This window comes from Nelumbo nucifera, chromosome 2 (assembly GCF_055504915.1).
Source record: "Nelumbo nucifera cultivar China Antique chromosome 2, China Antique-T2T, whole genome shotgun sequence".
NCBI classification, from domain to species: domain Eukaryota; kingdom Viridiplantae; phylum Streptophyta; class Magnoliopsida; order Proteales; family Nelumbonaceae; genus Nelumbo; species Nelumbo nucifera.
The window spans coordinates 33,218,658-33,232,517 of record NC_142650.1 but is presented as its reverse complement, the minus strand read 5'-3'; the positions used below and the strand labels follow the sequence as shown (position 1 = coordinate 33,232,517).

At 39.5% G+C, this 13,860-nt stretch overlaps 1 protein-coding gene across 4 annotated transcripts; it reads left to right on the top strand.

Moving 5' to 3' along the window:
* Positions 1–3,509: 3,509 nt before the first annotated feature.
* Positions 3,510–12,269, top strand: LOC104603264 (signal recognition particle receptor alpha subunit family protein). Of its 4 annotated transcripts, none has more exons than XR_002023002.2 (11): positions 3,583–3,721; positions 3,882–4,881; positions 9,396–9,480; positions 9,569–9,664; positions 9,785–9,937; positions 10,060–10,167; positions 10,282–10,401; positions 11,340–11,465; positions 11,598–11,681; positions 11,772–12,024; positions 12,126–12,269. XR_002023002.2 is itself a non-coding variant. In XM_010267260.3 (10 exons), exons 2-10 carry the CDS (start codon positions 3,911–3,913, stop codon positions 11,895–11,897), a joined length of 1,869 nt encoding a protein of 622 aa, XP_010265562.2. In that variant the 5' UTR covers positions 3,510–3,619; positions 3,882–3,910; the 3' UTR covers positions 11,898–12,078. The 4 variants fall into 4 exon arrangements, 2 of the variants coding, with proteins under 2 accessions (XP_010265562.2, XP_010265561.2); XR_002023001.2 differs by having other exon boundaries at positions 12,113–12,269; XM_010267260.3 differs by lacking the exon at positions 12,126–12,269 and having other exon boundaries at positions 3,510–3,619; positions 11,772–12,078.
* The last annotated feature ends 1,591 nt before the right edge of the window (positions 12,270–13,860 follow it).

Here is a 13,860-nt window from a genome sequence, read left to right as displayed (position 1 = left end):
TAGGATCTCTCCTCTCTTAGCATTCAAAGGCGTGTAGCTCGTTCACTCCACAAGTGGGGTCCTGGAGCGCCGAGCTGATTTGCGAGTTCATGAGGGGGACCGGCTTCTGGAGTTGTTTCTTCCCTTGCTCGGGGACTTGCTTTTCTTCCTCTTCCGTCCACCATTGCTTGTTCCTTCATTCTCTCTCTTCCTCTTTTCCGGCGGTGGGTTGTTGACCTTTTGATTAATTTCCTCCTTAGTACCGATGAACTGATCTACTAATTTAAGGAATTTGATGATGTCCTTTGGTTTGTTAGCTACCACATGCCACTTAAACTCCTTGTGGGTGATTCCTTTCTTGGCTGCACTGAATCGTACTGCCGGGTCGAGGTCCGGTATCTGTAGGCAAGTGTCATTGAAGTGCTTGATATAGCTTCTGATCGATTCTCATTCCCTTTGAACCACGTTGAGAAGGCTTTCCTGCGACTTCGGACACTTCTTGCTAGTAATAAAGTGTGCGGTGAACAAGTCGGCGAACTGGAACCAGCTTTTGATGGAGCTCGGCGTGAGATTTCGGTACCAAGTTCGGACTACCCCCTTGAACGTAGTAGAGAAGGCCACACACATGCAAGACTCATCAGCCATAGCTAGGTGCATCTGAGACTAGAAATAATCTACATGGTCATTGGGGTTGAACGACCCGTCATACTTGTCTAACGGGGGCATCTTGAAGTCTTTTGGCATTGGAGTTGCCAAGAGCTTGGGGGACAGAGGGGATGATTGGCAAAGTAGTGGAGGCGTGGTCTTTGTAGCCACCGAGCTCGCTTCTTCCTTCCCTTTGGTTTGCTCTTCTAATTGACCTGGCTTCATTGGCAAGTTGTTCCTGACCGAGGGGCGGCGTGTTTTGCGACGTCGTCGCTGCTTCTTCTTCACCGGCTCGGTGTTGGTGCTGCTGACTTCAGTTTGGTCTAGTATTTCGGCCCTATCGCGAGGTGGATCCTGGTTCCTTGTGGGATTCTGGGGCTGACTATCACGAGGGACGGAGAGGCCTTGTGTCGAGTTCACACATCGAACCCCAAACTGGTTATCTGCTCGCGAGCCGTCATTTTCTTGCTGTGAGTACCGAGGTGGATTGGACTGACTATCCCCGGACCTGTTTATGAGATTTCCTTGCGAGACCGGCGGAGTGTGCTGACTGTCTCTCTTCCCATGGGGCGAGACCTAACTCCTGAGAGGAATCAGTACTTGTGAGGTCTCTTCACCCTGATGGGGAGATCGGTTGATGTTCTGGTTTGTCCCAAGCCGATTTGGGTTCTGACCGTGATGGGGCCCTAGGTGCCAAGGTGGAATCGGTTGCTGGTTTGGCTGTAGTTGAGGGTACTGATGTTGATATTGCTGGTAGAAATGATACTACTAGTACTGCTGAAATTGTTGGACTTGCTGCATCTGGATCTAAATAGCCCGGACGCACTGAATGAGGTCGTGAAACTGGGAATGCTCGATTCCGAGGGGAACCACGGAGGGCTCATAAAAAGTTGCGCCTACCACTGGGGGAAGTTGGGCGCTCACTTGTGTGGTGCTTGGTGGTGCGGACAGTGATGGGACTCCAGACGCTGTGAGCGGAATGGTGAACTGGCTGATGCACACCGTAGGAGCTTGGGGGAAGGTTGGTTGCTGGGCTTGCCCCCCGGTGACGTTCATCTCGACACTTTTGCCGGTGTGACTGGAGGATGCCATTGAGGTTGAGATTAAGCTTGAAATTGCAAAGAGATAGGGATGACCTTTCGATCGTTTCCCACATCCGTTGGCTCATCGTGACCTCAAGAGATTCGGGATCTGTTGGGGAGGCCTTTGGAGTCGGTTATGTGGCATTTCAACTCATTAGCTCCGAGTTGGAACTTCGATTCTTTAGTCCCGAACTGGATTAGGTGTCGAGGTACCTCTACACCGAGGCGAATTTCGAGCCGAGGTGGCCGAATACCCGAACTACGAATATTATGAACTGGGCTTGCTTGGCTGAGTTGTCGTCCTTCGATCAGATCGTGCCTACGTGTCCCCTTCTTGCTAGGTCGTGCCAAATCACCCTTCCTCAGTATGCTAATTGAGGGGTGGCTTAGTTTGTGTAAGCAAGGTGTGGTTAGGCTATACGAGAGTGGTCTTCTTGAAGGACAAAGGAAAACCGAAGGCAGGAGGTAGGTTAAAGGTTAAGGCAAACGATAAGGTGATAAGAACAAATGAGTAAGGGAATGATTGAATGATGATTTCGTTATGGGATGGTCTCTCATTTATAAGGAGAGATCCCGAGGTCCCGAAATGGAGTCAAAAGTGTTTGATTCCCATTAGGAAAGGGAATATTGGATTCGTTGTCAGTTATCAAGGAGTACTAATAGGGTTTCGCCACGTGTTTTATGAGATCCCTCAAAGGACTGACTTTCCTTTTATCCGAGGATTCTCATAATCCATGTTTGCTACTTTCTTTCGTGGTTCATTTAACCAACGTGGCACTGGTGACGTCATTCATTAGTGGACACACTTTTATTAGACCCACGTGGCACTTTATCACGCGTGTAACTTAAAGGCACACGTGTAACTAATTTTTATTCCTAGCCTACGGTGACCCTGAGGCTCTGTAATGGTCTCGAGTTCATTGCAAGACCATGCACACCTGAAGTTTATCGCAGAACTACACATATCCAAAATTTATCGCAGAACCACACATGTCTAAAAGTTCATTCATCGCAGGCTGATGAATTGTGAACTCATCGCAAGGGTTGATGGAATACCAATTCGATATCCTCTCTATTCTCTTATGGTCTGAAAAGTCACTATGTACCTATAATTTATATGTTAGAGATGGAGCTTTGAATCCTACTATCACAAATTTTGGGAATGAAGTGGTGGGTGTATCACCAACTACCTTGAAAACCCTTTTAGTATCATGTTGCATCATAGGTTTTTCCTTTTTTTTTTCTTTCTGATATTATATAAAGCACAATAAAAGATAATTATACAAAAGTGTATTCGTCACGGGTTGACCCAATCTGATCCCAACCCCAACCCTGAGTTGTGTTGGGATAAGCCCGAGGTTAGGCCTGGTTTGATAAATTCGTGCTGAACCACGGGTTGGGCCAAGCACAAGACCTTATTTGCAACTTTAGGGTTGGGCCTGGGTTGACTTTCAATTCAACCCAACTCGCCCGAGTTGCACCCGTACTTGTATTCGTCTTACCAGATCCAGTCATCCAGACCCCACAAAAATACCCGTCAATGGTTGTGATACCTTTCATTCAAGCGCTCGATCAATTTAAAACCAACATTGACCCAGTGGGTGGTAGAACCGGTGAACCGATGAAACGGTCAGCCGTCGGGACCTGGACAGTTTGACTACTCGATCAATTCTAAAACCAAACAAAAAATGTAAGCCGAGGGTATTATTGGCATAAAAATTTTATTTTCTAACTTTTTTGTAATTTCACATTTAATAATTATTTTTTTATTTTCTTAAGAAAAGCTCTTTATTATGACGGTTAACTTAGGTGGGCTACCGGAGTTGTCGGCCGTCGGGCGGTGGCGTGCGCACTTGACGTTTATCTGGTCTCTGTTAACTTATGAAGTCAAATATACGTGTGCTATAAATACTGTAAGCGTTGAAAATTCTAGAATTTGATTCTCTCTTCTTCTACTTCTTCTTCTTCCTCATCGTTACCTTTTTCTTTTCTCTAGGCTTTCTCAGACTTAGAAGGTAATACAAGTATTTCCTCCGTTAATTCTCACAAACTAGGTTTAGGTTTTGTTTGATGATCTTCTTCTCATGTTTGATTTGCGACTGCGGTATTTTGCATTGTGTTGTCTCGAAATCTAAATCTTCTTTTGTTTTTTGCCTTTTTTGGATTTAATTTCAGGGAATTAGGGTAGTTTCGTAGAACCGGAGATGTTAGAACAGTTACTGATATTCACGAGAGGAGGATTGATCCTCTGGACATGCAAGGAGCTCGGGAATGCCCTCAAAGGATCTCCCATCGACACCTTGATCCGATCTTGCCTTCTGGAGGAGCGATCCGGTGCCGCTTCATATAACTACGATGCTCCCGGTGCCGCTTACACCCTCAAATGGACCTTCCATAACGAGCTCGGCCTGATTTTCGTGGCGGTTTATCAGCGAATTCTCCATCTGTTGTATGTGGATGATCTGCTCTCGATGGTGAAGCGCGAGTTCTCGGAGATTTATGATCCGAAGCGCACCGTATATAATGATTTCGATGATGTTTTTCGGCAGCTTCGTAAGGAGGCTGAGGCTAGGGCCGAGGAAATGAAGAAGTCAGGTCAGCTGGCGAAGGCTGTGAACGGGCCGAGTAAGATGCAGCGGCAAACTACATCTCAGAAGGTTGGATCGGATGGGGGTGGTAAGAAGAAGAGCGGCGGGGCTGGCAAGGATGGCGGTGATGGTGATTCTGGGAAGGGCCGAAAATTGGAGAACGGGCATTCCAATGGGCATGTTGGAATGGAGAAGTCTCCAGCAGACGGTGTTCCTAGGAGCAAAGAGAATGGGGCTTCCGGAACTGGGGCTTTTGACGTAAGTAAACTTCAGAAGCTAAGATCAAAAGGTGGGAAGAAATCAGATACCGTTGCTAACAAGACCTCCAAGGCGGAGGCTCAGAAAAAATCAAAGCCAAAGGCAAATAGAGTTTGGGACGATTCTCCTCCGGAGTCAAAATTGGATTTTACAGATCCTGTGGATGAGAAAGGGGATGAAAATATTGCAGTTATGGCAGATCAGGGTGAAAGTCTGATGGACCAGGAAGAAGTTATCAGCAGCGAAAGTGAGACTGAAGAAGAAGAGGAATTGGCAAAGAACACCAAGGCTGATGCAAAGAAGGGGTGGTTTTCGTCAATGTTTCAGAGGTAAATCTATCTTTGCTTGGCCTATTATTTATTTCTTTATTATTGTTTATATGATTGTTAGACTTTCTTATTTTGTTTACTTAACTACAATTTCCAATTCTTTTGGTGAAGTTTAGAATTTGTCAAATGGAGTAGTTTGGTTTATTCCTTGACATGTTTGGGAATATTATGGGATTACCATTTCACTGCATGATATGAATGTGTGATGGCTACCATTGTTTCCCTGCCTATAATTGGAGGATGGACATGTTTTCCACTGTATTTTGCTTTCTCCTTCAGGTATTATGAGATAATGTACAAAGCCCTAAATTTGAGATTAAGTAAGGTTGATGTTATCAAGGATGCTGCAGTTGTGCCCCTCAACATCATCCAAGCCTTATCCCAACTATATGGGGTCAGTTACATGAGTCTTGTTTTGCCATTTCATTCTGTTTAAATCCATATCCATTCTCCATTATTAAATGATTAGCGCTTAAATCATCTCTCACTACTTCTACCCAAGTCCTTTTTGGTCCATCCCTAACTCTTCTAGCCCCTTCAACTTGCAACAAATCACTTCTTCATATAGGTGCTATCGATGGTCTTCTGTGCACATGACAAAACCATCTAAGTTTACTTTCTCTCATTTTATCACTTATTGAGGCTACTCCTATGTTCCTATGAATGACTTTGTTTCTGATCCTATCCTTTCTAGTTTTTCCACTCATCTAGTTCAAATCGTGCCCCTTATTTTTTTTAAAAAAATTATCCATCAATTCCTATACACTCATTTCCGTTTATACCTTTGCAAATGGCCATTAAAAACACTAAAATATATATTTTTTTCTATGAAGGATGTTGAAATAAGGAATATTTTGGGTGTTGTGGTTCTTCCTGCTAACATTTTTTAGTACTTCATTAATTACCAATATGTTCCAAATTCTTGTTTGAAATCCATTAAATGATCTAATTGGAAAACTAAGTTCTACATATTTACCCCTCACCCCTGAAAAAGAAGGAAATAAAGGGGATGGGTTGGAAAGACTCAAAAAATTATTTGGTGAATTGGGAACAGGTATGCAAGCCTATATGTCAAGGTGGGCTGGGAGAAGGGTGAAGAACTTCAATGTAGCTCTATTAAGCAGATGGCTTTGGAGATTTTCTATAGAATCTAATGACTTATGGAGGAATATAATAGCTGGGAAGTATGGTGTTTGAAACTTTGAAGCAATGGCTGGGATGCAGAGGTTTCCCATTTTCCATATGGATGTAGTGTCTGGAGAGTCATCTCCAAAACTTCCTCACATATATGAAAGGGATAAGTCTTAAAGTTGGAATTGGTAACAAGGTCAAATTCAAATTCTTGTTGGATCCTTGGTGTGGCAATCGACCACTACAAGACATGTTTTCAATCTCGTATTGGAAGAAGGAAGAACTACATGGATTCTTTTAGAAAGAGCTTCAATGATTGGGAGATGGAAATGGTGATTGAATTACTAGCTCTGCTCCAAAATCAGCAACAATTTGCAATTCCAAGATTCTAGACATTTGAAATGGGCACAATCAGGCGAGTTTTCTGTTGAATCCTTTTACAAAGGAATAGTAAGTTATTTAGGGTAGAATTTTCCAACCAAGGCTATTTGGAGTTCTGTTGCTTCACCAAAAGTGAAATTCTTTGCTTGGGTGGTACTTTGGGAAAAATCCCTAACTAAAGAAATGTTGATGAAAGGGTTTTGACATTTCAGATTTGGTGTGCCCTCTATGCAAGTGCAACAAGGAGACCTAGACTTCAAACCAATTGTTCATGCATTGCAACTTCAGTGCAACTGCTTGGCATCATTTCCTTAAAGCTTTTTATCCAAATTGGTGCTTCCTGAGCTCAGTAAAAGCACTTTTTGAAGAGTGGCAGGTTTTGGGTATGTCCAAGAAAGGCAAGTGCTGTTGGTCAGCCATCCCACCAGCAGTGCTGTGGGCTACTTGGCATGAGAGGAACAGCAGAGAAATCAGCATCTGAAAAAAAGGGTGATTAAGTGATTGAAGATCTTAGGAAATTTTCTGCTTCTTTTTTTGTGGGTGGAATTTTTTGTAGGGCCCTAAATGGATATACATGTAAGAACCTCGTTGTATGGAAGTCCATACCTTTTGCTTTTAATGAAATTTACCTTACCTTTTCTTAAAAAAAGAAGGAAGAAAGAAAGAACAAGGAAACTAATACACAGTAACAGACTACCAATGAGAAACAACTGATCTAGATCTTAACTATTTTTTTGATCAGTAACCACGTAATAGTATAAATTATGAAGAAAAGATAATTTCTCTTATATCCTAACCTATGTATAGAGACAATACAAACAGCACAAAAGATCTTAACATGAAAATCACCTTATCTAATTGGGAAATAGCTTTGACAGAAAGAAGGTACACAAGAAATGAGATATATATGTAATGAAGCCATTTCCTATCTCAGATCCTATTCGAAAATTAAAAAAAAGAAGGAAAAGTAGAATTCAGCATCATCTATAGAAAGAGAAGTAGAGCCATCATTATACTTGTTGGAAATGCAAATTAGAATGGCAAGCAATACCACTCCCCTCTCCCTCCACTTTCCTCTTGCTGCCTTATTCCCCCAACACAGTAACACTACATTTGGTTGCAAAAAAAATGTGAGTAAAGAAGATAAAAAGAAGAGAAAGGTTTCCACTTTCCACTATGGTTGTTAATGGCTAAATGTAAAGGCAGGTTGGCATTTAGATCCAAAACTAACAAATTGTAATGCTTATTCATTGTTAGGGGTACATATGGAAATAAAGTTATAGTATTGGGCAAATACAAATTTGAAAACATAGGGGCGGTACAAGTGTAAAATCCTTAATATGTAACCATTATCTAATGCCCAAAACTGAGGGCTTTGTACATCCTCTCACAATAATTGAAGGAGAAACCTAAAATTATGGAAACTGCTATCTTTCTCTAATACAGAGGAAGACAACTAGATTCATGAAGCAGAGGTGCAATAAGCTTATCTCTGTGGAGTGATTAAGCTGGATTATTTCCATATGTAGCAAACTGGTGATTTAGGTAGCAGGGGTAAGGAAAGAAGGGAAAAAGCCTTAATGGTTATATGCACTATTCCTTCTCTTATCACACTTTTTTGCCTATAAGCTCATTGCTGTGGTTAAGTTTTGACCATTAGCCTGGCCTATTTTACCCAGGCATGACAAAACCACGGCTGGACAAGGTGTCCAATGTGAAATTTACACTAACATACCCGACATGATACATTGCCCTTGTACAGGTATCTGGGTATCATAGCAGCTGGTTTCTTTCCTGTTGTTCTTTTCTTTTTTCATTTTATCCCCTTGACATGAGAAATACCATTCCATGATGTAAATGCAAATCCATGTTTTTGGCACACTTGAAAGAAAAAAATATTTTTTAGAGAGAGGAAAACAAAAAAAGAGAGAGAAAAACAGATTCATCAAAGAGAGAGAGAGAGAGAGAGAGAGAGAAACAAAGTAGGGACTTAAGAGTTGTTAGAGTGAGAGTAGTTTTATTTCACTTCTCCATTCTTTTTGTTTGTTTTATGAGAAAAGGTAAAGTTTCATTAAAAGAAGAAAACCATAATTACAAAGACCTGCACAATAAGGCACTGAGCAGGAAAAAATAAAAGCTTTATACATCCCATAACCTTCTAGTCAGCTAGATACAAAAAAGGTTGCTGCTGTAAAAAATAAGAAAAAAAGAGCTGTAAGGAGTATTCTTGAATAATCCGTGTGAAGCCACCCAAGAGAAGATTCTTCCCCAAAAACCTTTTAATACTGTCTGTCGTATTGAACTTGTTTTTTGAAAAGTCTCCTGTTTCTCTCTGTCCAGGTTGTCCACAGAACTGCTGGTGAAATTACTTACTCCCCAAATAACTTTTACTTTTTTAGATAAACCAGCTAGGTTTCAGTTCCAAGGCAACTCCAGTAAACCTTTTGGAAAGCAAAAAAGCACCTCAAAGCAATGTTGTCAATATCTTATGATTTACAATACAATTCACGACTTGAATCATGAATCCCAAGGGTTTTGTTTCGAATCTTATGTCTGAATCCTTTCCTGCAAAAATCTTACAATTTTTGTTTGAATCCTATGATTTGATTCATAAATCTTATGATTTATACGATTCAAATAAATTCAATTAAGAATTAGTTCTCTATTTTGTTCTTTTTTTTTGTTTATATTTAGTTTTGCCAAGGGAGTTAAGAAAGTTTAGCTCCTCTCTTTTGTATCTTATCCCTATGGAAAGTTGTGTTATTGATAAAAAAATGCTACTTCTTCCCTTATCTAAATCCAAGAGCAATGGGGTTTCGTATTTAGGGTGGAAATTCCAATTCTTCCTCTGGTTTCTCTAAATTTAAGAGCAATGGTATTTAGATTTTTTTTTTATTTCTTCATTTTTAGGCCTTTTGCTATTCAACTGTATAATTTATCATTAATCGGAACTCTTGATTTCCTACTCACATTGAAGTTCCTTGCAATTTTCCAAACATCAGTATTGCAGGAAAGGCAAATTTAGAGAAATCAGATTTGGAACCAGCCTTGAAAGCTCTCAAGGATAGGCTTATGACCAAGAATGTGGTAGGTTGATCTGTCCAATATATTAGTTAACTTCCACTTACAATCTACCTAGCCCTCTCATGGATGTTCCTGACTGTGATATTCACAGGCTGAAGAAATAGCTGAGAAGCTTTGTGAATCAGTAGCAGCTAGTCTTGAAGGTAAAAAGCAGGCATCTTTTACAAGGATATCTTCAACTGTTCAGGTATGTGAGCTAAATTCTTGTGTAGAGTAATGAAGTTGTGTACTTTTCTTTAGTGTATTTATATTTCCAATTTTTTTAGTTGGAAGGGCTTACTAATCTAATATGCTTTGATGGCTGCAGACAGCAATGGAAGAGGCGTTGGTTCGTATCTTGACTCCTAAACGTTCTATTGACATATTGAGGGATGTTCATGCGGTAAAGGAGCATGGAAAACCATATGTCATTGTTTTTGTTGGCGTCAATGGAGTTGGGAAATCCACCAACCTTGCTAAGGTTTTCATGATGCTGTACCCTCTCTAGATTAAACTTTAGAAAAGTAGACTCCAAATCCATATGTTCTAGTAATTTGGAGTCTTTGTTCATGCTAAGTAGACTAATTAGCTTCTCAAATGCAGGTTGCCTACTGGCTCCTGCAGCATAAGATCAAAGTTATGATGGCAGCTTGTGATACATTTCGTTCTGGAGCTGTTGAGCAGCTTCGTACGCATGCCCGTAGGCTTCAGGTATGGCAGGGTCATACAATCTATTTTCATGGTTTTAGGTCTTCTTTGGAAGTCATATTATTGCAGTTCCAGAACTAGTAAATGATATGTCTGATGCAAATTGCATTTTTTCAGATTCCTATATTCGAGAAGGGCTATGAGAAAGATCCTGCCATTGTAGCTAAGGAAGCCATCCAAGAGGCTACCCGTAATGGTTCAGATGTGGTTCTTGTTGATACAGCTGGGCGGATGCAGGTATGTTATTGAGAAATTATCTTAATTCATGATTGAAGATTATAAGTTGTCATTTATACCAAAAGCTGCAGCATATAATGCTACAACCATACATGTGATGCACATGCTTATGCAGCTAGAAGATGGAGAATCCATTGAATGATTACGAGTAGTCTGCTAAGTGTTCTCAATGATGAGAAATTAGCCTGTTGAAATGATCCTAACTATATAATCAATCCACATATGCTATATAATCCCTCAGACAAAAAATAGAATATAAAAAAAAGCATAAAATGCATTTATACTGTTTTTTGTACTTGGAACATCTACTGGTATCTGGGGTCAATTTTTGGTGAAAATGTTACGAAGTTGACATTGTCCTTGAATGCAGATTGGATGTTCTGCCCTGGCGTTTATGTCTGTTCATTTTTTTGTCATTATGATAGGGGGTTCTGCACTTGTTCATTTTCTCTTGTAAAAGCTCAGCGAATACATCATATTCTTTTTTATTAGTATGGAGCAACTTTATCAATCCATCAGTAAGAATACAAGGAAAAGAGATACAAAACATGGCCTAATCAATGGATACATCCTGACACCTTCCTAGATAACCATGCCATTGCTAAAGATGTATTAAAAAAATACTTAACCCTAGAAGCAAGACCTCTGATTTCTCTGATGTGATGTTGCTCTACCAAGGTCCCTCCTCTTTCATCCAGCTGATAACCATATAGGAGTCTCCCTCCACTTCCAGTATTTGAAAATCCTATTCTTACATTAAACACAAAACATCCCTGCAGCAATGCTAATATGACTACCCTAAAGCAAAGTCTCATGAAATATGTAACTGGTTCAGTTAGTTACATCTAGAGTTCCATTTGTTCTGTCAATTGAAAATCATTTTTATTGCATAATTAATTGTATAATAAATATTAAAATATGCAATGTTTGTCTTTCAGGATAATGAACCCTTGATGAGAGCACTATCCAAGCTCATCTACCTCAACAATCCAGATTTGGTCCTCTTTGTTGGAGAAGCATTGGTTGGGAATGATGCCGTTGATCAATTATCAAAATTTAATCAGGTTGGCTATCTGATACTCTCTCTCTCTCTCTCTCTCTCTCTCTCTATATATATATATATATATATATATACACACACACATCTCTTGGGTAATTAATGATTTCTTAAGCAAATTGTACCTTTTCAAATGCAGAAACTGGCAGACCTCTCAACCTCGCCTAATGCAATGTTAATTGATGGAATCCTGCTCACAAAGTTTGACACCATCGATGACAAGGTAGACACCAGTTGTTTTTGGGATATATGATTGTGGTTATGTATTCGTATATTGCTCATATTATAATACATCTGGAATTGTATGGCACAGGTTGGAGCTGCACTTTCCATGGTTTACATCTCTGGGGCACCAGTGATGTTTGTTGGCTGTGGTCAGTCCTACACAGACCTCAAGAAGCTCAATGTCAAATCCATTGTGAAGACTCTCCTCAAATGAGAACTTGGTCTTGTGATTTTCTTTTATCTTGAAGTTGTGTGGCTATTATATCACTGATCTTTCACCTTGTTGCTAAACTGCGTTTTTTCCCCCAATGACCTCATTATCTTGGCTTTGGAGGTAACAGGTAAATTGCCCATCTGTAGCGGTATATTCAAGTTAGTTAATCAAGTTACTTTAACCTGGGAATGTGCTCTCATGTGTTTATGTATCAGTATTTTGTTTTAGGTGGTGAGATCTATCATGCAATATCGCAAGATGTTGCCAAGGAATATCACCCTCAGGGCTCAGCAAGAAATTACCAATAAAGGATTCCTGAGAGTTTCTGTTGATTAACATTTCACTCCTTTCAATGCTATAAAAGTTCAAGACAGGCTAGGGCTGCCAACTGATTGGAGCGAATTGGATATAACCAGATCTAAATTTGATTAGGTTGAATTTGGGAATTCAATACCATTAACAAATTAACTTAAAAGATAATAAAATTATTATATTTAATAAAATGGACAAAAAATGACTTTGATAGTTTATATTATGAAGAAAATCAATTGTAAATAATTTAAAATGACAAACATTCTCACCCTAAAATATTAATATCCGCCGGTGTATTGGCATCAATTCTGAGTTGGCACCTATCCCAATTGTACGATGGTGTGTTGAACAGTCATTCTCCCTAATTTTTATGGAGATCTTTTAATCATTAAACATACAACTTAATTTACTAAATACAATAGAAATTTCATGTGTAAGTATACATGTTTAAATGTTATCGGATCCAATCGTATTGTCTTGGATTGGTAAAATTCTTAAAGTAAACGCAGCATATATATCTCTAATATCACATAATACACACCACTCCCATAAATCATCAACAGCAGTGCCCAACAAAGTCTCAGAAATTTGGAAACATACCGACCATTAACTAATGGGCACAAGAAAAGAACTCAGCAACTAACCATGTGTTTTATTGTTCCTGCTTTTCCAACCATTCTTAATTTCTCTGTTTCCAAATTCCACAACGGATTTATGCGTCTAAGGCTTCTGCTAGTTGCATAGAAACTCATCGTTTTTCTTTTGAAGTTAGCTTGATTTCTTTGTATTACAAATGTCATGCTGGCAGTTGTAAAAAACTTTATAATCTTATATACTGCTATTCTGTAAGCAGTGGTTTCTCTATATTGCCGATCTCATCGTGTTGGTTAAAGCAGTAGTTTCTTCTTCTTAATGAATGGATCCAGTTCAAGCTAATTATTCAGAGGAGTTTATTTGTTGGAACAATTTAAAAATTGCAAGTTTTTCATTTCAAACCCTCCCCAACAAAACAGGAGCAAGAGTGCAAAATCATAAACGTCTTGTGTGAAGATAACAATTTTGAAAAAAAGAAAGAAAGAGTGAAAGTAATATCATATTATATCATACGCATATTCAGTTGCAAATATGCTAAAATCTTTCTACCCAAATTTTCAAAATGGATCAATCAAAATTTGGATGTATCTCTGGGTAATCTCTCGCTGCATCATATCTAGTTGGCCGTATTCCTTAAATCAAACAATACACGAATCTTCCTTGTATTCATAGCTAATCATGATCGGGATTGTGGAACTGAAAAGTCCAATGGATTTTCCATCTCAAGGTTTTAGTTCGGATTCCAAGAACGAGTCTTCAAGCTATTACATTCTAGGAATGCATGCTGGCCTAAAACTCTCTGAAATTACAAATAGACAAAACCTAAAAAATGGTATATGAAGAGATGGATGGGGGCTAACTATCAAGCATTAAGCTCTTTCTTTAGGGCCATGAAGTGGGCTAGTACTTAGCAGTGGTCGTTTGATCTTGCATATTTGTTAGAGAATAAAAATCCATTCAGGGAATTCATGATAAAATTTAAGAGTCCGTTTGGTAAGTCTTTTTGAGAAGATCTTCTCGTAGTTCTGACAGTCAATAGATGCATTGAGCTTTTGAC

What these genes read in the sequence shown, in the direction of transcription:
- LOC104603264 (XM_010267260.3), top strand. Translation starts at nt 3,911, where the DNA reads ATGTTAGAACAGTTACTGATATTCACGAGAGGAGGATTGATCCTCTGG. An exon ending in CGCATGCCCGTAGGCTTCAG is followed by an intron (nt 10,168 to 10,281) that starts GTATGGCAGGGT and finishes GCATTTTTTCAG; the next exon opens with ATTCCTATATTCGAGAAGGG. An exon ending in AATTATCAAAATTTAATCAG is followed by an intron (nt 11,466 to 11,597) that starts GTTGGCTATCTG and finishes TTTCAAATGCAG; the next exon opens with AAACTGGCAGACCTCTCAAC.